Source organism: Falco naumanni, chromosome 5 (genome assembly GCF_017639655.2).
Source record: "Falco naumanni isolate bFalNau1 chromosome 5, bFalNau1.pat, whole genome shotgun sequence".
Lineage (NCBI taxonomy): Eukaryota > Metazoa > Chordata > Aves > Falconiformes > Falconidae > Falco > Falco naumanni.
Genome location: NC_054058.1, coordinates 47497624 through 47521034, shown reverse-complemented (window position 1 = coordinate 47521034; position 23411 = coordinate 47497624). Strand labels below are relative to the sequence as shown.

General features: G+C 38.1%; 1 protein-coding gene across 6 annotated transcripts in view; it reads right to left on the bottom strand.

Moving 5' to 3' along the window:
- ANO4 (anoctamin 4) overlaps window positions 1-23411 on the bottom strand; it is a 202726-nt gene that overhangs the window by 113740 nt on the left and 65575 nt on the right. For all 6 annotated transcript variants that reach the window (XM_040596624.1, XM_040596618.1, XM_040596619.1 and 3 more), the window contains exon 2: window positions 22721-22927. In XM_040596624.1, the coding sequence (XP_040452558.1) occupies window positions 22721-22927 (207 nt within the window). The remainder of the gene's footprint in view (window positions 1-22720; window positions 22928-23411) is intronic.

Here is a 23411-nt window from a genome sequence, read left to right as displayed (position 1 = left end):
CTGTGGCTGTATTCAGTCTGTCCTAGGATGAACTACAGAGGGTTTAGGAGACTTAAAAGGCAAAAAAAACCCACTCCAGTTTGTAGCACATGCAGCAGTAACATTAAAGAATTTCTTGCCACCTTGATCCATTTCAATCCACAAAAGCCATACAGGAGATGCTTATAAAAGACAGAGGAACTGCCGCAAACAGCACAGTCTAACCACCTACTTCTTCACTGTCCCTACAGTTTCAAAGGGCAAACCTGGAAACATTCCATCCCATCAGATAATAATCTGGATGTAGGTTCATGAACAGCTTTTGCATACATGTTCATATGAGAAGAATTCTTCCGAATACTCAACTGAAAGAACTACTGAAACAGAAAACATTTTGAATGACTTGAAATTTCACTAAACTGAAACCCAGAAGAGTGCCTCCATGAGAGCAACACATGAACCTGTATGTGATCCAACACCTCAATATAGTCTGAAAACTACTGTGGAAAATACAGAAATAATTAAATAGTGAAGCTCTCTGGGGATTATGAAGAAATTTATCTGTTGCAGACAGGGGCAACGAAAAATGTGAAAATGAAAATTCTGCCTGTATGCTATGCTCAATGGAATTTGAACTAGTATTTTCCTGCCATTGAGTATAATTCTTCCTGCCATTTTATACGTTGGTACAAAAGATGAGACCTTTGAGATACCAGAATTGCTGCTTCCTGACATGCTAATAATGCTTTGGGTTGCAAAATACATGGTTTTTAAGTGAGTGTTTTGAGATACACAACTTAGTGTGTAAGAGAATGAATGTGTCTGGGGGTTTCAAGCAGAGAATTACTGGTTTATTCTGAAGACTTGTGAGGAGTAAAAAAAATATCTTATTTCAAGGTCACTTTAAAATCCAGCTCATCTCAGCAGTGACTAGAAGTTGTGGAAGCAGTGAATCTCAGCTGATTTGGGAAATTATCTACCAGGACCTGTCCAAATTGCCTGTAGAAGAAAATTGCTTCTATCAGAAGTATGCATATAACTGGCATGCTGGTTGGTAACTTCAGCAAATAGGATAAGTAGTGACGTGCTGAACTACCTCATCAGCGCTAAAGGTATCTGTTACCTTTTTCCAGTTGTAGTAACGGTGTGTTGCTGGTGAGACAGCAAAGCTCTTTACACTGTAGTTGCCTTGATGCATATGCTTTTGAAAATACGCTTTTAGTATTTCATTTGTCACTGACACTAAACATGGGGCCCTAACATTTGCTGAGACCATTTTTCTACCTTCAGCCTCATTGGATACTTAAAAAAATAAATCATAAAATACTGTTGCACAAAACTAAATCAATAATTTAAAAAGCAAATTCTGTTTACTTTAATAATGGTGATGGTACTTCCAAGCCAACTCTCGGGTTGCCTGTAGGTAGCTCAGCCACTCCACTCCAATGGACATGACACCTACATGGTCAAATGTTGCTAAAGGCATAATCAGGGCTCAGTCTTTTCTGTCTCCTTCAGATCATGACATGCATATATCCACAAATGACCTTAGCAAAACAGTGTATCGTAATTCTACCATATACACGTTATTCGGAAGACAGTCTGGTGCTATTGTATAGTCACATCTTTTTAAGCACTGAACTTTAACAGGAATACAGAGCAACATGTACACTATTGCTAAAGGAGATACCAAGAATTCCCCCTCGGGTTTTAGAACAGCTTAAATATGCAAGTTCTTTGGTCCCCCTCATGTTCCATTTTATGGAAAGCAAAATGTCTTTATAATCCAGAATCCCTTGAGGAAAAAAAAAAAAACGTGAATGCACAAATATTTTTAACACAAATATAGTAGAACCGCATATTTTGAAAACTGAATGCTGGGTAAAGTCTGAATAAGTGTCCATGCATAATCTCAGTAGGTCCACAAGCCACTGTGGACCAAGAGGCTGATTTTGGTAGGGCTCAGAGATAAGATAACTCCTTTAACTTTCTGAAGATGGACACTCAAAACCTGAGGTGCCTAAAAATAAGAATTTTCATTAAAAAAATGTGACCTGACTAAGTTTTTGCATGACAAGATGGAAGCATGCTCAGAGAACATGTTTCTGTTCATTAATTGTAATTTTATTACCGATGATCACACCAAGCCATTGAATATACTGTAGCTTTGGATAATGCAAACTGAAGATCAATATTCCAGAAACTGCTCTTTGGAAGCTTTTATAACTATCAGTAACACTGAAAAGTGAATTTCTTTAAAAATTCTTAATGGCAATGTTTATAATAAGTATAAAGCATTTCCACATGTTAATGGTGGTAGAAAAAATGATTGGGTTTCAGAGGATCAATATTGTAGAATACCCCTTAAATACCTGTTTAGCAGATACTTGCAAAGAATAAATGTTCTAGTACAAAAATCCAAGAATCCTTCTGCATCTTGTAGTACATGTTATGTTTCTACAGCATTTATTTTGATTTTTTGATAGAAACATTTTTCTGCACTCATAAAGCTGGCAGATACAATTTAAAAATCTTTGCTTCAACAAGGCCTTCCTACAGATGCTACACAGCCCTGAACTTTTTATTATGCTAAATGCTGAACTCAGTAACTACACAGTGGATCAGCAACCCCATCTCAGGAAACTCGCTGATATCTGGCTTCCAGATTACGAGAATTAAAATGTTAGAATCATTTTTTTTTATTAAATTTAGTGAGGGTCAATGTAAACTGGATTTTGAAAAATATTTTTAAAAGCCAGAGATTTCTTAGAATTTTAAGTTTACTACATTGGCAATAAAAATAAGTTTCATACATTCAAGCAAGTTATAGGAATTCATTAAAAAAGCTTGAGATCTGACCTTTTTAAATAAAGCTATTTACTGCTTTTCCATAGGAAGTCCATCTTCTCAGTGTAATAACTAGGAAAAAGCCATGAAAGCCTTTGCTAGCTTTTGTCATGGCCCTGAGGTCACCCCCAGCCCTGAGTGTCCTTGTCTGGACCCCCCAGGGTTCCCCCAACCCTGCCCAGGTTCAAGGACCCCATTTCAGGCCCCCAGGTCTGCCAGCCCCTGCCCGAGTGATACCACAGCAGGGCTGCTCTTCAGCTCCCTACAGCCCTGCCCTGCCTGGCCACGGCCCCCCCCGCACCAGGTAGGTACCTGATGACCAGGGCTGGGGCTGCTCCAGATGCCCTGGGCTGCTCTGCTTCTGGCTGTGGCATGTGTACAGGCTGTGAGTAGGCAGCAGCTGGTCATTCTGGTTTCTACCTGACAGACCATTCATGCAGAACCTTGACACCTTTGCTGTATAGTTTACAAGTCTCATTTAGGGTCAGATGTATCACCCTGTTTTGTGTGCCTATAGCCATTTTCAGATTAGTAATTATTGTTTCTGGATGTCTCGGACTACAGAAAATTTCTGAATATCATGTGGTCAAGAAGAAACTGTTTTATAAAAGACTCACCAGAAATCTTTAGAAAAATGTGTTTAACATTCCACCATGAGCTATGATACTTAAATGCAGAATTTAGCTCTGATGTAGAAATTACTTTTAAGTCTTTTATAATAGTAGTATATTCACATAGCAGTAAATAACGATATGGTAAATCTTTATCTTCATTTGCAGTCTAAGTCAGGTACAAGCAAAAAAAAAAGTAGCTTTAGAGCAAAATGTTTGTTTTAAGTAACTCTAAATAAATAAATCTCTGCTGTTGAACAATCACTCTTGGCAGCCTACCAAACAGAAACATGTACCAGCTAGCTAAAGTTGCACAAGGTACCACCTGAATAGAGAAACGCTCGGTAAACTCATGCTGGCAAGAAATAATATGTAGTCTTTAAAAGCATTGTTAGCTTTTTAAAATTTTCATTCAGTGCTAACATCAACTGGAAATAAAAATAACTATTCAGAGCAACCACACTAGAAAAAGTATTTAGGCATGTTTATCTTAATTGTGATATCCCAACAGACTGCAGCTGAGAAGGCATTCTCCTGGACATGTAACAAGCCTTTGCAAACCGAGTTGTACAGTCATAGCAATCCTTTTGTCTTTCCAGAAGAAAATGCAACTGAAGGACATACAGATTAACTTCCCAACAGCAACCATATCTGGTCTGGATAAGGAAAAAACAGTGTCCAAGGCTGTAAAAGTTGTATCCTTCTCAAATGGCTAGAAAAAATTCTATGAATTAAAATGTTAGTTCTTAAAAGACTCTTTGTTTAATGCTATTCAGTTTTGCAATTATATTCAAATTGCTAAAACAGTTTGAGAGCCTACTTCTTTTCAGTTTATATTCATTAATCACTAGCATATATTTGTTTTACTTAGAGTAGCATTCACCTAGATTTACTCATCCACAGTGCATATGTTTGTGTCTAAGCTGTGGTAGTGATTCAAGTTAGGTTATTTCCCTAAATTCCACCTGCAGGCCGCAGAGGCAAATAGCCATTTCCAAATTGCAGATCTAATCTATATTAGACACCTACTTTCAAATGAGACAAACTGGGCTGTAGACATGCTAATTGTGTTCTGTTGATCGCAAAGGGAGCATAGACAATGAATTAAGGTCTTAATACCTTCATTGAAAACCCCTGTGTTCAAGTCAGAGGAACACCACCTTTATGGCCACAGAAAATTGGCATACTTTTAAAAGAAGCAAGGGTTTTAATCTAGAAGTGTATCATTTGAGGTTATAAGCAAATTTGTGTCCTGTTGAATGAAAATGTGGGATTATTCAGCACAGGCATATAATCAGACACAGTACCCAAGGGAAGCTGAGATATGGCCATTTTAAAAAGAAGTTGCTTTGGGCAAACACCGTTAATAAATTTAATCTCAACATCTAATCATTTTAGACAGATAACCCATTTTTATTCTTCTCAGCCATGTGCTTGAAACTGAGAAGATAACTGTTCCTTACATTCCAGTATGGCCTCTCCCATCTTTAATTTGCTTATCTATCTTGTCTATTCAGCCTCTGGAAGACTCTAATGCCTTTTCAGCCTCTCCAGTCCACATCCCAACTGCCCCCAGGCCTGTATCTGGGCTGTGCAGGTGTGGAGAAGGGGAAGAAAGCAAAATCTCATATTAAGGTTTTCTGACAGGAAAAGCTTTTTAAGTCACAAAGCACAGGGTTCATCCTAAACCTAGATCTTAAATAATGAGGTGATTAGTTTTCAGATTATTACCCTTGTTATACTAATCTGAGAGTTTTCCCTTTACCCCCAAATAATACCAACACCAAATGACCTGACCCTACCACTGTATGGTTCCTTCTTGATAAGACAAAAATCAGGCAGAATGCAGGGGTTTACACATTCTTATACATCTTTTATCATTCAAGAATATATGTTGCTGTTTTTCACTATAGAAAATTGCTACACAAAACACCTAGTTTGAAATAAAACTGAAAAAGGGAAACCACAAAGCCATGCCATGCAATTTGATTCTCAGCCTGTCTAAGAGTCTTCAATCTATTATGGAAAATTCCCACTAAAATTCAAGATTCTTTTGGATTCTAGAGTCGCATCAGTTTTGGTAGGGGGGGTGTCTTCCACTGTTTAAGGGAGTAATATTTCTTCTAGCAGAAGTATTGAGATCATTCTGCAATTTGATTTAGGAAGGGTGGACCAATCAATTCTTAGTCCACAGCACATTACATGTGAACAGGCCTTCAGTTGTTGTGACAAGGTCGTCACTTCCACTCCCCAAAATTACCATCTGCAAAATTGTGATTATACTCCAGCACTTTGAAACGGCTAGAACTTTAAATCCAGTCTTAGATCCCAGACTGCAGCATTTGCACGACAGATCCCAGACTGCAGCATTTGCACGACATTATTTGTTCATGCAGCCATTCAAAAGTGTAAAGAATGGATTAAAAATAACAGGAATCTTAATACTTCTAATTACTTCTGCATAGGAAATATATACTGCTGGAATCCTTAGGCACAAAATAATTCAAATTCTTACTAAGACTTCTCTGATACTAAAAGGTTTCTTACTGGCCTTCAATAACACATTGATTTTTCTCAGAGATTTTATTGATACATACTCACTTATCACTCAGTTCATCACTTTGTATGTTCCTTCGGTTATAATTTCAGTGCATCTCAATTGATTCTTCTACCATAAGCCAAATTTTGCATCCAAGGAATAACTTACTTTCTTGTATTGCATTAAGAATTTCTGAAAAGTCCACATCTGTCTTCTGTATGTCTGGTTTTATCCGTATTTGCATTTCCAGCTGGTTAACCTGCAAATCCTCTCTTCCTTCTGAGGAAATTGAAGAGATGGATGGGGTTTGTGACAGTGCAGTAGAAAATCCAGCCAAGGGGCTTTCAGGTGAGGGAACATACACATTGAATAAAGCTACTTATTTTCCTCCCGCCCCAGCAAACCAATTTTTCTTCAAGCCAAGCAGCTTTAGATAGAAAATGGACTGATTTAAAGCTAAATAGAATGAAAACAACATTCTCTGCTGTCAGCAATGATGCAGAGTCACCACTGGCAAGTCCCTCATTCAGGTGAACATGTGCCATCATGCCATGAACAACCCCTCACCATACCATCTACAAAACTAACTCCAAAATGTGAAAACACATGAGAAGTGTTGTTACAAATAACACAGCACTACAGGAACAACCAGGCTAAAATAAAACACACAAAGGATGAATTAAGTCTCAAGACAGAAAACAACCATTAGGACAAAAAGAGCATGGACAGCATGTTTCAGCCACAGGACATCATAAGTTCTCACATGCCAAGCTGATGGCATGCCTAGGAAGCGCCCCAGTACTGCAGTCCCTTTCGAAGGGGGTCACACTGGTATATAATGGTTGCTGTTTAAAAACACTGCAGAATAAGAACAGGCTAGTGGCTCATAGTTTCAAACCTATTTGCTCATGTAAATAAGCACAAGATTTGCCCATTTCCGTGTTCTTTCAACGTGAACAAAGAAAGCAGGAAGTTTTGATAACATACTCTTTCCATCCAGAGAAAGATAGCTGTACATCAAGATTAGACAGGAAAAGGTACTGGGCACAAGGGCTTAAGCTGCTGGCTACAGAGTACTTAGATACAGCCCGGGAAGAAGGCAGCTGCTGCTGGTTTTTAAAGAGTGGCAGCAAAACCTTTCACAAAGGCATCAGTTAGAGATGATGCTCTTGAGAGTAACCAATACACGATCAGCAGATAGCTGCAGCAGTCAGGGAGGTATCTGGGAAAGAACTTCAGAACAAAAAGGCCACGGTGGAAGAATAAACCTTCAGGTCATTTAGTCTATTACTGTGCCTTTACTAGAAACTGTCTCTCATGCTTTTGATGGAAACATTTTCCTTTACAGCCTTCCTATAACAAGCTGGTCTTGTTTTGAATTTGCTCCTAGCCCACTGTATCTTTCCCCTCCCCTTGCCAAGTGATCATCGTGCAACTGCCTTGATGGCACAAAATTACTCAACCCTATTTTAAAGACCCTTCTTCACTTTCTGGAAGTACAGGTCTCAAAATAGGTATACATATGCCAGCTTCAGCCTTTTTTATTTCCCACTGTTAAAGTGTAAGTTCAAACCATCTCCTGCTTGCCCCAGCATGTTCTTTTGTTCCACAGCAAAGACTCACTGTTAACATCAGAGACAGCTCCCCTTGTAGGTTCCTGTAAAGTGATCTGTCATAGCGGCAGCAGGAGTCAGCATTTAATGATGTAGAACAAAGAGAATTTCTTAAGTAAGACAGCTGATTATTCGTATAATAACAGCCTAGGGAAATCTGCAGATGGCCTCAGAGGTGGGAGGCTAGGATTTGCCCCAGAAGAGAATTCTAGGGATCAAGGAAAAATACTGCATCTGCTGGAAAAGACATATAAACAATAGGGTGGAGGTAGAGAAGTAAGCAATGGACAATAATTGTTAAGCAGCTTTAAAGTAGTGTCGTTCAGTTTCTTGTTAAATATTTAGCTATCACTTTTAACATATACCTTTACATATTTGCATCCTCAAATCCACTAGCTTCTCTTCTTCATTTCAACCATAGTTAGCACAAAATAATGACAATATAGACAAACATAAAACACACTCTCTTCCCCCATACCCTCCATCCTTCTTAAACCCAAATCACTGCTCCTCAGAACACATGAAGGTAGGATCCCTGCAGCATCTCCAACAGATCTGAACTAATTGGGCCAGGGAGAAAGGACGTGATGGCCAGGGAGAAAGGACGTGATAGGCAGCCAGCAACAGTGGTTCCAAAGCGTTGGTACCTGATGGACTGTCTAACCACACACCTGTTCATAAAATGAAACTGTTTAAGAATGTACACATTCAATTTCAAAGCCATTTTTTAATTTATGAAAAATACTGTCTAGAAAATGGTCAGAAAATGTCCGGCCTAAACCTGACTGCTGTACAGCTATGAAGCCAAGACAAGTTTTGCTGTATTCCAATCCCTTCTCCTGTATTTGACTTACCTGAAGAATGGGGAGCTTCCAACAATCCACACAAATGACAGTCCTATATGCTTCTCTGATTCACAGTAGCCTTAATGTCTGACCTCACTGCCCAAAATCAGATCGACAACATCATCCAGTCTGATTTCACTTAAAATTGTAGACATATTCTTCTACCAACCACTTGTGATATAATACATGGCTAATCAACTTGCCTTCACCAACACATGGAGGAAAATAAATGCATCTGCCAACAACATAGCTTTTACATAAGTGGTTGCAGGAACACTTTCTTCACCCATGATCTTCATGGTGTCAATGAGCAGAATGGAAACCACAGCACATTTGCTTCTACTTTCCTTCCTCTCCCTCAGCACCCACCTCGCAGGAGGGAGTACTGCATTTCCTTAGGTGAGAGAAACAACCCCTCTGTGGTGAGTTACGGACTAGCCAAATTGGTGATTGCTGATCTGTTAGCAGACAGAGATTTCATCCTAGCTCTTCAGATTGTGGGTATGTCTTGCATCATACACCACATCAGACAATGCCGCAGTGTTCTCTCCCGCATCCCAAAGAGATTCATTTTCTTTATTGTAGCACAGATCCCCAATATCACAAACTGTGCCACTGTTGCTACTGAGGGATCACTAGCTTTAGCATTTCCTTCTTACTTCAGCAGCTGCTGATTTATATAGTGACACATCCCACTGAGTAAACACCAAGCAATAATGCCTGGGAGGCTGGGAAGGAAAGACCCTCTTTCCATAGAAACATGAGAAATAAACACACACAAATAAAAGTGAGGTAAATATTAGGATTATCAAATGTTACGCAATTTTATTAAACGATCTGTCTGGGATTCTTCTGAACTGAGATGTTTTAGCTCAACTCAAGTCAAAGTTTATATTAGCTCATGGTGTTAACTCTGATTTACTCTGATGCATAAAGTAGTGCATGAAATAGCATCCTTTTCCCTTTGTTTTGAAGGATCTCTGCTAATTAGGTTAGGGGAAAAAAAGATATTTTAAAAAGTCATTTCATTTTTAGAGGCTGAACAAGATGGCTTGTTCTAAACCAGGATTTTAACATACTTCTATATATTGAAATTATAACATGTATCAGAGAAGCAAATTACATAGCAAAGTATTTTATATGGCAGTAATGTTAAACAAGGTCATTTTGCATTTTACTGCAGCAAGAGAGGTTTTGCATCTGCTTAGAATTAAGAACATACTCAGATTTATTGCTCGATGAGGCCTTGTTACATGTATCTAGTATCTAGCCAATTATCACAATCAGCTTTTTAGACATTAATTTTACAAGCAAAAGTCTATTTTTTTCACAGTAAACGCCTGGAGCCAGATTTTGAAAGCCTGTACACTTTTTTATACATGCACTGTGATGTGCAGATCATATTTGTAGATGGATACCCTCATATTGTGTTCTGAAAGTGAGTATGAGCACTTGGGTGCACAGTAAAGTAAGCATAGTTTTGGTATTCGGCACCAAAATAAAGAATATAAAATTAAGCTGATGGAATAAGTGCTGCTTGATCTCAATGCACAATAAATGGCTCATATTTACTCCATATCTTTGAATGGACATGTGAGAACAGAGCTGATCTTTATGATTTGCTGAGATAGCCAGTGCTTCTTGAAGAGTTTTACCACTTAGGTTCTGCTTGTGGGTCAGAAGGTTCTGCTCATTGGTCAGAATAGAAATACTTGACTCTGTTGCTTTCTGAAATCATAGCCCCTTTTCTTTGCTGTCCCTGATTTGCAATTAACTCAGCAAGTGAACACAAATTTTTTTCTATGGTTCTAGAAGTTTCTAAGATAAAAATTTACAGCTTCAAAGGATCTTTCTGGAAAGGCATCTAGCTAACAACTTCTATCAGAATAGTGATCCGATTTCTTTTTTTTTTTTTAAATAATTTTGGCAGCAAACATGTATTTTCACAATGGTTGCAGTTCATCATTGACATTAAATATGACTAGCAAATAACTAGTACACCATGTGGGTAGATGCTCCTATCACAGGGCCATCTACCTCTAGCAGGAGCAAGAGGTAATTTGCTTTAGCAAGAGCAAATACAATTCCAATATGAGCAGTCTTGTTTTGCTATATTAAGTACTGCCTGTCGTTTCTACAGAGAAGTTGCTCCTTCTCACCAGAGCCTCTTCGTTAAAGCAAGCTGCTGCACATGATGCCCTTTTCACTGAAGGCAAACCCAGTTCAACACGGGGAAAAGATCACCCCTGCAGATGCATTTTCTAGTGGCTTCTCGCTTTGAGTGTTTGGCAGGTCATCTACTGCAAAAGCACAGTTTCAAATGGAAATTGTTTAAGGTGTTTCCTATACATGTGAAATCCATAGCTTTACTGATCTCAAATCTGGCATTTCCCATTTCTGTGACAGGAATGAAACAAAATGTACACCATAGCGGGTCTCCCCAGTACCCATCCCATAACTGCACTGGATAACACACTTCAATGCATGAAAAACATATTGGTTCAATTATTGCATCAGAAAAAAAAAGAAGCTGTTGTCCAAGTCATAGAATATATGCAAATATACATGCCTTCCCAGCAAGATAAAGCTGGCCTCAAAGCAGTGGCTCAGAGTTAGCTAATTATGTATCAGGTGGAAGGCTGATGTGTCTCATAACGAGTCTTTAAAGGAGAGCTGCTTTTGCTACATTGGACAGAGAGAATCTCAGATTGTTTTCTGTAAAAAAATCCTATATCATATTCTATTTTGTTCCTCGCCAACTAATATTGTAATATTCATTCTGCCTAAGCATTTTTCTCTACTGTATGCCAGAGTGTTACTCTGTGCATCATTCTTACTGCAGTGATTATATTAGATATGTTTCCATATATTAAAATTATGAAATTTCTTGATGTTGCTCTTAAAACTGATGTGTATAGTAGTGCAGTTCCACACTAGGGAAGTATTGTTGGTAAGACAAAGTATCACATAACAAAGAGAAGAAACAGATTAATAAAGAAATAGAGCTGTAGGACAAGGAAATACTAGGTATGTTTAAAATATGTGGTCACTTCGTGGGTCTTAATTACAAAAGTAAAAAATTTAGTATCAGCAGGATCATTTGATCAGCTTCATACTAAACATAAAACATTGGTTCCTCTTGACTATCTTCAGCATAGATATTGCTTTCCTCAATGGAAACAAAAAAGAAAAAAAAAGATTTTTTTTTTTAGTTTCCTTACAACTATTTTTGTCCAGGTGGAAGGATTTGTCCTCTCTATGTACAGCTAAGATAGTTCCTGAAAGTACAGACTGAGTCCACGTAGTTTTGCGTCATGAAAGATAACTCTGTCTTTCAGTGTTTGTTTTCCTCTTGTACAAACATGAAAATATGCAATATCAGCATTTTTCAAGATCTGTTTTTTTCCCTCCCCACAAGCATTTGAGAACAATTGTCTCTGGAAATGTTAAAAGGTCTTTTGGGAGATCAGGTAAACACTGATGATCTGCAAGCCACCAGTGCATATGCCAGTTACACTGGTGAGTCATGCCCACCACTCTCCTGCAGCCCTTGCTCCCCGCATGAACTGTAGTCACTCACTAGGCCTCACTCCCAGCGGAGCAACTGCACACCAGCAAGGTGGCTGCCCATGCAAGAGGGCAGTTCCCTCAGACCTGCACGGTTTTCCACCAAAAGTTTCACTTAAGTCAGGGGAAAGGCTGCATGTCTTCTTTCACAAGTATCTTCTCAGCACATGATGCAGAAACTTATCCTACGTCCTGCCTCGAGCTACCCCTTCTCTGCACAGAAGAAAAAGGTTCTGTTTTCAACCTGCAACTCTTTTAGCCCATCAGCTCAGCATCTGACTCCTTTCTGGAACAAGACCATTACGCAGAAGCTTTCTTCTGTCCATGCTCCTTACCAGTAGCACTAAACTTCCTCTACCTCACAGCTTCAACGCAATTTCAGGTTTCTACAAGAGGTGCGGGGGTGTGCGTAGGGTGGTGATGAGTTGCCTTTTTCTTTCATTTTGATGCTTGTTTCCAGTTTGGGGTTCTTTTTGAATATGGCAGTGGGGATAAAGACAGGAAAAGTCATCTGTTTAATTCTCTGTTTCTGAGAACTTGCTGACATATCTGTATATTTAAGACAGTGCAACATACCAGGGTAAGACCAGCTCTCTGCCACACTTGAGGTAGTTTCCGTATGGTATGGCAGTGCCAGGCCATACATACTTGTAGTGACAAACTGGGAGTATCTTAAAGGCCCCCATTTTCCCTGATTTGACATACTTACTTTTATCTGTATAGGTCATGGGATTTATCCCCATCTATCTACAAAGCACATCCAATTTCAGAAGTATCATAAATAATAGGTAATGATACATGCCTCTTGAAAAAGAGGCCTTTAGAGACTTCTGATCTAATTCAAAACACTCCATCATAACAGCTTTAATACACAATGTGCTTCCAAGACTGAAAAGATTGGGTACCCTGTGGAAATATTTTCAGACCTTTGAAAAACCTCTGACCTGGTAGTTTGCCATATATGTCTATAAATATGTAAGGACTAGAATATAACTCTTGATACTCTTAATTGGATTACCAATTACCTTAAAAAAAAGTGTATACTCTGTCACTATTCAGCATAGCTAATCAAATCTTCCACTATGCAAAAACCACCATTTATCTTAATAGCTTTCTCACTGTTTATGGATAAAATAATGTGTCTGCATGTTAGTGTCCAAGAATCAAAAGCTGTGTGTAAAAGTAGAAAAATGCCTTGTTAGTTTTGAAAATCATTGGAATTAAGACATAGGGCTACTTCATTTTCCTAAGAAAGTCCAATGAATGTTGGGGTGGGGGGGAGAAATTCAAAACCCAAATCATTCTGTTTAGCATGAAGAACGTATGCCATAGCTATACCTGTGCATGGTCATGTCAAGGGTATGGTGATAACAACACTGGAATTATTTATAAAGGCAATTTAAAAATAGTTTCCCTTTGTATTGCAATACACTGTAAGGCATGACATGTTTTAATTATGTTAATACAAACTATTTTCTTATCTTCCAGAAGCAGCAGTAGTGAAGGGAAGATTTCTAAACACCTAATAGTACTAACTTATCAGACTAAGGTATTTTGAAGGCATAGTGTCCACTCTCTCCTCTCACCCATTAAACCCTGGCTGGCATTACACATAAAGAAGTCCACTCAGCCAATTAATTACAGAGAAGTCAGGAGTCCTACATTCAGCATTTTTGTTCTTTATCTCTTTCTCTCTCAGGCAGTGTATGCCTTTTCCACAGACAACCACAGACAAAATGAACGGATAGCCCTTGGTGCAAAGCCATACCTTAAAAATCTCCTCTACTGCCGAAATAGCCCAAACACTAGACTACGGGGACAGGGTCCTGCTAGCCCTCCATTCTTGCATTCTAATTCAGTCACTGCCCAGAATGGACTGTGGGCATGGGACTGTCAAACCCACCAACACTCTGCTCTTATCATCAATAGGAAGGCACCTATTAAGCAGCAATTTCAAATGGGACAACAGCTGAGGTGAAACGACAAGCTACATTATCCACATGGACAAGCACCCAAACCACTCGACGACTGTGCAAAAGCGCACAACCTCTTTCTTTGTTTCCCATATATGTTCAGGGGATGCCTCAATGTTCTGAGAGTTTAAAGGACCCAAATGTCCACACAGAAACCCCAAGCATAACATGTCACACCTTCCTATGCCTAATATTTCCAACTACCTGGCTCTACGTGGCCCCTGTGTAGATCCTTACACAATCAGTAGAGGGACAATGTTGCACAACAAGACTTTGGAATTACTGCCTAGAAGCACTTCACCGATAATACAAAGGGACAGAGCACCAAATTGTGTGCTTTCCTATTGGGAACAAAATGATCCTTTTCAAGTGCCACAATGCCTGGGATAAGAATCCACAGGAGACAATCTGAAAATGGCACAAAGCCACAGTATGTAACTAAGCAGAGACATGTCTGCACAGTTATGTGTTGCAAATGAGAATCTAGAAAGAAGTCTGAAATCTAAACAGACTGAACAATTCAGTCCATTTCTTATTACTCTTATTTATATCAAAATAACAGTAGGAATGATTGCCTTTTCGTTCTGCCTCTTTCCTCTTACACTGTGAGTGCACATATATAAGCATAGCTATCAAAGATCACTACCATATATGTTCGAACATTTGCCCATGTTTGAAAAATCTAACTACTTGTGAATGATAAATGCCTTAGTTACCATCTACCTTTAACAATATCAGAGGTGTTAGCAGGCAATTCATAAAGAGCAGATGAAGACAACATTTGCTGAATAAACTGTTTATTGCAAAAAGCTTGCCCAGGACTCAAGTCAGCAGTTTACTGAAGAGACAAGCAGAAAAGCTGGCTGCACAGGGATAAGTGGCATAACCTAGCAGATAACTTCAGGGCGCCAAAGATTTATTTCACTATAACATGGAGAATCAAGACAACTTGTACAAGATACCAGATTTATCTTCCAGGTGGATTTTATTGTAACAACCAATTATAGACTGATGTTATACCATAGCCTACTACTTCCTTTGCAGTCTAAACACATCCTGGTAATTCATTCCTGCAGAAAGTACCAGCAGGTAAACCATTTTGGGAACTTCAGCTGTCCTGAGACCACTGAGGAATGAACATAACATGGGAATGTGAAAATGATTAACCTAAAGACAGGATAGCAGAACAGAGGTCTATCCAGCACAGGATTCTATTTCTGACAGCAAATGATTAGGCAAAGGGAATACAAACAGGGCAAGTGCATCCAGTCTGTCCCCAGTCTGTCCCTTCCAGCTTGCAGAAATTTAGAGGTTTCTGGAGTGGAAGGTTTCATCTAGATGATAACCGATTCATGGCAATCAGTGCCCTTTCTACAAATCCGTTCATTTTATACTCACCGTCATTTGTGAGCTAACACGTAGCCGTCCCATTCCTCCCTCCTCCTTTTACTTACCTTGTTTCCAGCCTTCATGGGCTAGCAGGTCTGCTCCTCAGTCACAGTGTCATAGTAAGTCCCAACAGCCAAGCAAAGGCCATGAAGCCCAGAAATTCACTATCACCGCAAAGCCTTTCTTATTTTAGTCTCAGACAAGAGCTATCATGCTGACCTCACGAAATATGCTTCCCATACAGAAGCTAAACATGAAACAGTGAATCCCACTCTATCATAGGGAGACGATATGGTTCTAGCCTACCTGTCTGACTGTGTGGAGACCTAATTAGGGAGAGATTATAATAAATATCATCATTTAGGTACAAACTGGAGCTGAAGAATGAAAGAATTTTTATTCATCTTTGAGAGTACCTCACAAGCAGCAGGAATCCTGTCCCTCGTACTGGTACAGTTGGCCTTTCTTACAAAGCCCTGCAACCTACTGTAATTACCAAAACCCACTAAGGAGAAATAAGAGCACTTTGCCATTAAAATGCATGGACTAGTTTTGGGATGTTCACATAGGATGCTTATCTAAAACAAATTATCTCAGAATGAACCAACAGGCTTGGTGTTAGGAAAGAGGTCTTGCTATCTTTTGGAATGGAACAAAACCTTTTGTGGAAATTTGTAACACCATGCAGCCCTATTACAGTCAAATCCCTTTTCTGATCTCAAAAGCATCTCTGCCAAAGCAGAAGCTAGTTTGTTCCATCATTTGATAGTCTACCTGCAAGAATATTTCCTTGGAATATATGAAACATATTTCACATTAGAAACAGAGGCTTATATAATACTAAGCTCCCTTTAAGGAAGAACTACAGAGCTAAGAGAAAGCCTCATTTTTCAGTCAAGCATTACAGGAACATAAGGAACTTAATAACTGATTATTCAGTGTCTCTCATGGCTTCTTGAATGATAAGCTATTTTAAAAACAAAATAGGTCATCATTTTCTAAGAAACATTGCCAGATTTTATATATATTGTCTATTTTCTTCAGCACAAGCTTGAGCAGTCAAGAATTTTCTCTAATTATTTTAAGACAATTATGCTACACTGGTCTCAGGACATTGTAACTTTGCTTTAGGATCAGCAATATTCCCTGCTTGGTGCTGAGCCACATCTGGCTGCCTGTTCCTGCATTGGACAAGTTTCCCTTTGAGAGGAAACTCTCTGAGGGTAGACTGATCAAGAACATCCACAGAGAGTGACATTTTGCAGTCTTTATGAGATGACTACGTGTTATAAACTAACAGCTAGGAGAGCCAAAATCTGAGGGTGAGCTGTACTGATTTTAAAGTAACCATTCATAATTGATTGCAAGAGTGAAAGGAAGACCATATTACAACAGCAAACAGGAGACTGATCAAAGCAGGAAGGGAAAAAAAATAAGTCTTTGAAAAGAGATTGATTTATAAATATATACTCCTCAGAGAAGTAGAACGCCCTCAAAGTCACCTTTTAAAATTATTAATATTATTTTTGAAGGCCCTTATTAAAAGCGTGGACAGGTCTAGGCAGGTTCAGTACTTCTGTGTGTCACCTGTAGCACAAATTGATAGAGGGACGCAATTAAAATATTTTTAAATTAAATAAGATAGTTAACATTGAACAACAGTGATTTATCCTCTAATTTTTTTTGTTTCTATTTTTCCACATGCTGGTTGCAAAACTGTTCTCCAAACTGCTAGAATGAACATTTTAGGAGGCTTTAGCTTAGGAACAGGAATTTTCAAAGAAGTGGCTTTTGCCCTAGAAAAGTGATGTGAAGAATGAAATGGGCTGAATGATTAAGCAATGTGATAGAACTCAGGCTCTGCATCATCTGCTAGCTAGTTCAGCTCGTAAGTTCAAAATACTTCATAATCACAATGTGACACTTGTCACTCAGTCCAGTGACAAAAAGTCCTCATTGTAATTGAGACAAACTGTTCTCCTTAGGAGCTTTGCAGAGGCTCCAGAGCACCAACAGTCAGGAGAATGCACTGTCTCTGTGTTCAGCAGGGAGGTATTTCCAGCTCATGTTTGAGGGACAGATTCGGGAGAAATTTTGTTTGGTGCATCGAACTTGCATTGTATTGAACATAGGCTATAGATAAAGAGAAAAGTTAAGCATGCAGGCTATTTTCTTTGACATCAACGTTCCTTCTGCATAGGGACATTTCTTGTAAGCATATTTTTTTTAATATGAAAATTAGCTTAATGAAGGGAATATTAACTTTTTTTTTTATATTGGCTTGCTTTTTCCATGCTTTGTTCCATATGTGAGGAAGTTCTACATACACATAGCAGAAGGTATATTGAAAAAGACTGTTCCTCTAATAATGTTAGACAAGTAAGATAACAGCACACTATTCTGAGTGTGAATTTAAATTTTCAGGTGAGTTTACATTAGCCATTCCCACACCATGCATGTGTTTGCTGCCAAGAAATATTTGCATGACAGAGCTTTCTGGCAGAATTATTTACAGGGTTTTATTCTTTTAATCTGAAAGACATGTCTGCCACAAGTCCTGCCAGTCAGCAAAGAGAAAATGTGATTTAACCAACAAATCACATCTAACACAGATCTTTTAAAGACCATTCGCAACCAAATGTGAATGCTGACCAGTATGTGCACATTTTGTGATGAGAAAAAGATATCTTTTGCACAGTAAATTGTCATTTTTGAAGGACTCAGTTCCAGCTTCCTTGATGATTCAAAGTTCATTACGTTGTGACTAAGCTCATTAAACATGATTTACTTTTTTCCTTTAATTTTGATTGCCACAGTTTCAAGAACCATGCATTTTTCCCTGCCTCCTAAGTCAGTTGTTCTGTTGGCCAGCACCACTAGCTCTTTCTCATTTTCATGCCCAATAACTACAGGCATAAAAAAAAAAAAAAAAAAAAAAAAAAAAAAGAAAAAGTTGCAGTTTGATGAGCAATAAAAAAGAGGATCCAAAACTATAGAAAAGAATGCCTAAGTCAAACACATTTTCCTTCAGCATTTGTACATATCTATAAGGTACTGTTTGTCATAAAAAGTGAAGAGACTTCCAAAAAAAGATTCTCACTGAATTCCAATGACCCCGCTAGACTTCCACTGTAATGCCAGAAACCAGTCCTTTCAGCAGGTGTTTCCTTGCCACTGAACATAAAGTTCTTCCAGATATTATGGACAGACCTATATCTTTCAGGTAGCAAGGAATCTCCATTCCAAAATGTACTGTTCTTTGCGTTTGAAGGAGATCTTTTTAAACAGTAAACTCTGAAAGCAGAAATGTCTACAATATTTTTATGTGTTTCCTGGAGTGAAGGAAACACATAATTTACATATTTACTGAATTCTGGAAATCAATTACTTCAAAGACAACCCTTCTTGTTGGAGATGTAGATTGCCTGCAGAACTAATTTGTACAAGTGATATAAATGAGTATCTACATTATTATATATACACTTCTATATAAACCTCAAAATGTATTAAAGTTTAACCAGAGGCCTTTACAGGAAGCATAGAGAAAAAAAACCTTGCTGAGGAATCTTTGAATCCCTGTTACTACAAAACAGGTAACAATTTTTAGCAAGCATTGCAAGTATAGAAGACCTAAGAAGGTTCCAGAGTTTCACACAATAAAAAAATTCATTTTAGTGCTGCTTAGACTTATTTATTTAGGCAATTTTTCCATACCCAGGAAATTTAATGACTCCTAGAGAAAGCAAGTTTGACAAGCTCTGCAGAGTCTGAGAATAAAGAAATTCGTCACCAACAGGAAGAAGTAAGGTAACACTATCCTGATTTGAAACAGAGTATCAACAGAAAGAGCAGGCAGAAACCCAGAACGTAAAGTCCTGCTTATTCCATAGCGAAGGTGCAACGCTGTCAGAAGTGACGCAAGCATTTATTTTTTTTTTTGTCCCCAGATTTCCTAATCCTGACATTGAGGGAATGGACTGGGATGACAGTTTAATCCCCCCAAGGCTTGTTCGGTGCATGGTTCTCCAGCTCTTACAGACAACCTGAATGCTGATTGTTATTGCTTTCAAAATAAGCCTCCTGTGTGCAACACAGATGCATCAATCATAAATCATCTTCAGGAGAGTTGAAACAATCTACAGCAGCCAAAGGTTTGCCCCAGGCACTTTGAAATCTTTACTTCAGTAGCCTTATACTCCATTAGCCACAATATACCACAACTGCTCACATAACTGGAGGTTTCTCAAAACTAAAAATACTGTCCCTCCTGGATTCTGGAAGCAATGTGTATTTGCCTTAATATCACTGCATCTAAATTTACCATCTGATTGCTTCACCTGTCTTGGCTTTTCTCCTTTCTAAGAGGAACTTCCCTCACACAGGTGTGCCTGCAAAGGCATCAGGAGTCTTCGCCTTTAATAGACATTTTTTTCCATTCCAAAAATTTCTCCATTTTCCTCTGTGTTTTGATTGTTATTTGATACCGTCTGATCTGCTTAAAATAAGAGCTCGGAAGTTGTGGTTCTGCTTGTGGGTGAGCAGTACTTCTTTGCAAGATTGCACAAGACAACTTCTTGTAAGTTTTTTTTTTTTTTTAATAAGCCTACAGACGACTTACTGCTTGCTAGCCACTCTAACACCCAGAGTAACAGTAGAAGTCATTAGTCTCAAGCTTCTTACCAGCTACAAACAAAACTGGCAGGGAAGCAAGCCATAAAGGAGTGCTGTAACATGGAACAGTATCTATAGTTACTCCTCCTTAGCATGTAGCTACCTATGAACTTGAGTCAAAAGAAACAGTTGTTAATTAAAAAGAATCCATGCTAAATAATAAAAGTTGTCATTCTAGAAAGAAGAAAAGTGGCCAAGAGAAACAAATTGATATGCAGAAAACAGCAGTCTGATGTTAGAGGTAAAAAAAACCCAAACAACTCATTCATAAGTGTCATTTTATCAAGAATCTTGTCTTTCTGTAGTTCTAGCCTCTCATTGTTAAGAATTAGAAATGCCATTTTAAGTCCTCAAAATACCTTTGTGCACAATCTATTATGCTAGACTGTCTCCATGTTTGGAATATTTGTTAACTGGACAAAGGAAATTTCAGACTGAATATAATGTATACTACTCTGAGACATACTTGATTGTGATAACAGCACTCCAGTAGAAGGAAGACCCCAAATTGTATGAACTATTTAAAATTAGACTGAGCAAAACCCTGAGGAATTTACTGTATGTAATAGCAGGAGGATAACTTGGAGAATGGTGGTGTAAGATCTGTTACCTAATTAATATACATCAGAACATTTTCTCTCTAAAACACCAAACTATTTAAAATGTTTATAATGTCTTAGATAAGGTAATGCCATTGCTCAACTAGTGTATTAGGCTAATTATTTATGAATCTACTGCTGTTAATTTGTGGCTGAGTAAGAAAGAATAACATATGATTTTAGGTTTAAATAAATATATTTTTTAGGATTGCTATTTATTACTATTGCTGCCTGACTATAATCTTTCTTAGGCTGTACCAGATCAAATGGTTGTAATTTAACCTGGACATAGAGACAAACTTTGTGTTCTTATATAGAATTAAAAAGTCAGTTCCAAATCACAAAAACATTATTTCATTCTAGATGAAACAATGACACTGTTAAGTCGGTTAAGAGAAGACTCCTGTCATGTAACGTATTTATAAAAATCTGCAGCCTTTAAGGCTCTGGGTACTATTAACTCCTCTGAACTTCAGTGAAGCTCATAATATTAAATGCCTGCTTGAACCAAGCTGCCAGGCATGTTCTCTGTAGGTCACAGATGCTCTTATTGTCTAAAGAGTAGAATATGATAGACAAAACTAATCTCATATTACTGTGCTGAAAGCTTAATTCCTCAGAGGATCATCATCCAAACGATGCTCACTAATGAGCTCCATTTTAGGAAACCTCTGGTGTCTACCTAAAAAGATCTTTTTCTCAATCATAAGCCAGCTTATACATTATTTAGTATTAAACCACAGGCCATATCTATCAACACACAGATGTAGAATGCATAGAAGTTCAAAATGAGCATAGTTATTGTGCACGTTCAAGATATTTTTTCTGCCAACTGTAATGCAGGTTTTTTTTGTCAATCTTTTAACATGCTGTGGTCATGATTATATATCTTTAACAACAAAAACATTTCTGTAATAGTATTTTATTTGTATTTCAAAGAAGAAACATAGAAACAGAAAAAATAGATGGACAAACAGTGGAAATGAAATAGACAAAGCATATGGTTATGAGTCACTATAAATCCTTAATTAATCTATGTTGTCAAAGATTGTGGTAACTAAATAGCATGGGTGCCTGAAACTTATGGCAGTAGACCTGCATAGCAACCCACAGTAATTAATCTCAGTTTTTAACTTTACAAAAATTAAGCCATTTACTAGATCTACAAGGTAATGGAAACATGCTGAGGGCTTGCAGGCAGAACTGTCTGTCTCACATAAATAGACTGTGCCCCGTGGCACCCAACTAGCTGCAAACAGGGTGCATCATGCCCTTTCCTGGGCAGCTACACTGGAAGATTATTGACACCCTTCAACACAGAAGCTACAAAACTGACTTTATGGGCAGCCGTAATTTGCTCTACTCAGGAAAGAAATCTGGAGTTTAATTTTCACTGTGAAGAATGACTGAACATGGCCACCACAAATGAACTCCCCTGTTATAACAAAAGATACTTCTAAAATAGCTCTGGCAATTAACATAACAAAGAATGAACTCATGATGTCAATTAGAACTTGATGGTTCCCAGGAGATTCTGGCTTTCTTTTAAAAAGTTTCATTTTGTTAACCAGTTAACATATGTTGTAAAATCTCCTTCAGATCTAGAGTTTTTGTTTGCATTCCAGCAGCAAGACTTTGATCTACACTCTGGATCATGCCTTTGTTCACATCCAATGTTAATGTCAGTTACAGAGTTCCATGGGAGATGCCTGTAGCCTCTAGAGCATTGCCATTAGCTCAGGACTTAGCAAAATAAAACATATATAAGGGGAACAATATTAAAAAAATAACCTAAAGCTCTCTCTACATTAACATTTTGGATACCACTACATGTTGTATGCTTTTTTTTATGATTAAACTTACATTCTTATTTCCCACTTTCAGCTGCCCCCATCTGTTGTTACTCCCTATAATCTATAATTGACAAAAACATACCAAACATAGACGAAACACCAATTGATAGCTCTGACAATCAATAGATTGATCTCCATGCAAGCATGATCTGATGCTGTTAATATCAGCTTCACAACATCACGGCACATCATACAAGAAATGGAATTAAAGAAGGTGTCAAAGCAATCTGTTACCTGGCTGATGGGGTTTTGTTTTTCCACCAGTGCCTGCTGAAATACTAGATCCAGAAGATGAAACTTCCATTTTTATTGGCCCTCTGACTTGTGGGAGTGAACGATGCCCGACCACAGGTGGACGCTGTGACACTGGGTAGCTTGCTGCAGTTCTCCTCTGACAGATTTGTGCACGCTTTTCAGCCCCATGAATAGATAAACTTACACCTGACAGGAATAAGAATTAGTACTATTAGATAGAAGAGACCAGCACAGAATAACTAAAATATAAAATGGTTTAAAATGGGGTTGTAACAGTGTTCTTGGGGAAAGAAAAAAAAAAGAAAACAATAAAAACATTAATTTTCTATGAAAACGAAAAATTTGAACATCTTTGCTGTTGTGCTGCAGACATCAGAGTCAGCTATACTAATAGATATTTAAATTAATACATAGTCATGGTTTACTGCATTAGTGGCCTGCAGGAAGAATTATCTTCCACTCCTTCAAAAAACCCAAGAGCTCACACAGGACACTATTAATGAGGTAACTACCACAGAATTTATTAAATGACAGTTTTCTGATTGACAGACTAAGACTTGGCAATAATATTTTCTTTGTTTTGAGCATTCACAAGTGTTAGAAAATCTTATCATATAAAAAAGATGCTACACTTCACATGGTAACTACCTTTTAAAGAAAAAATAAATGT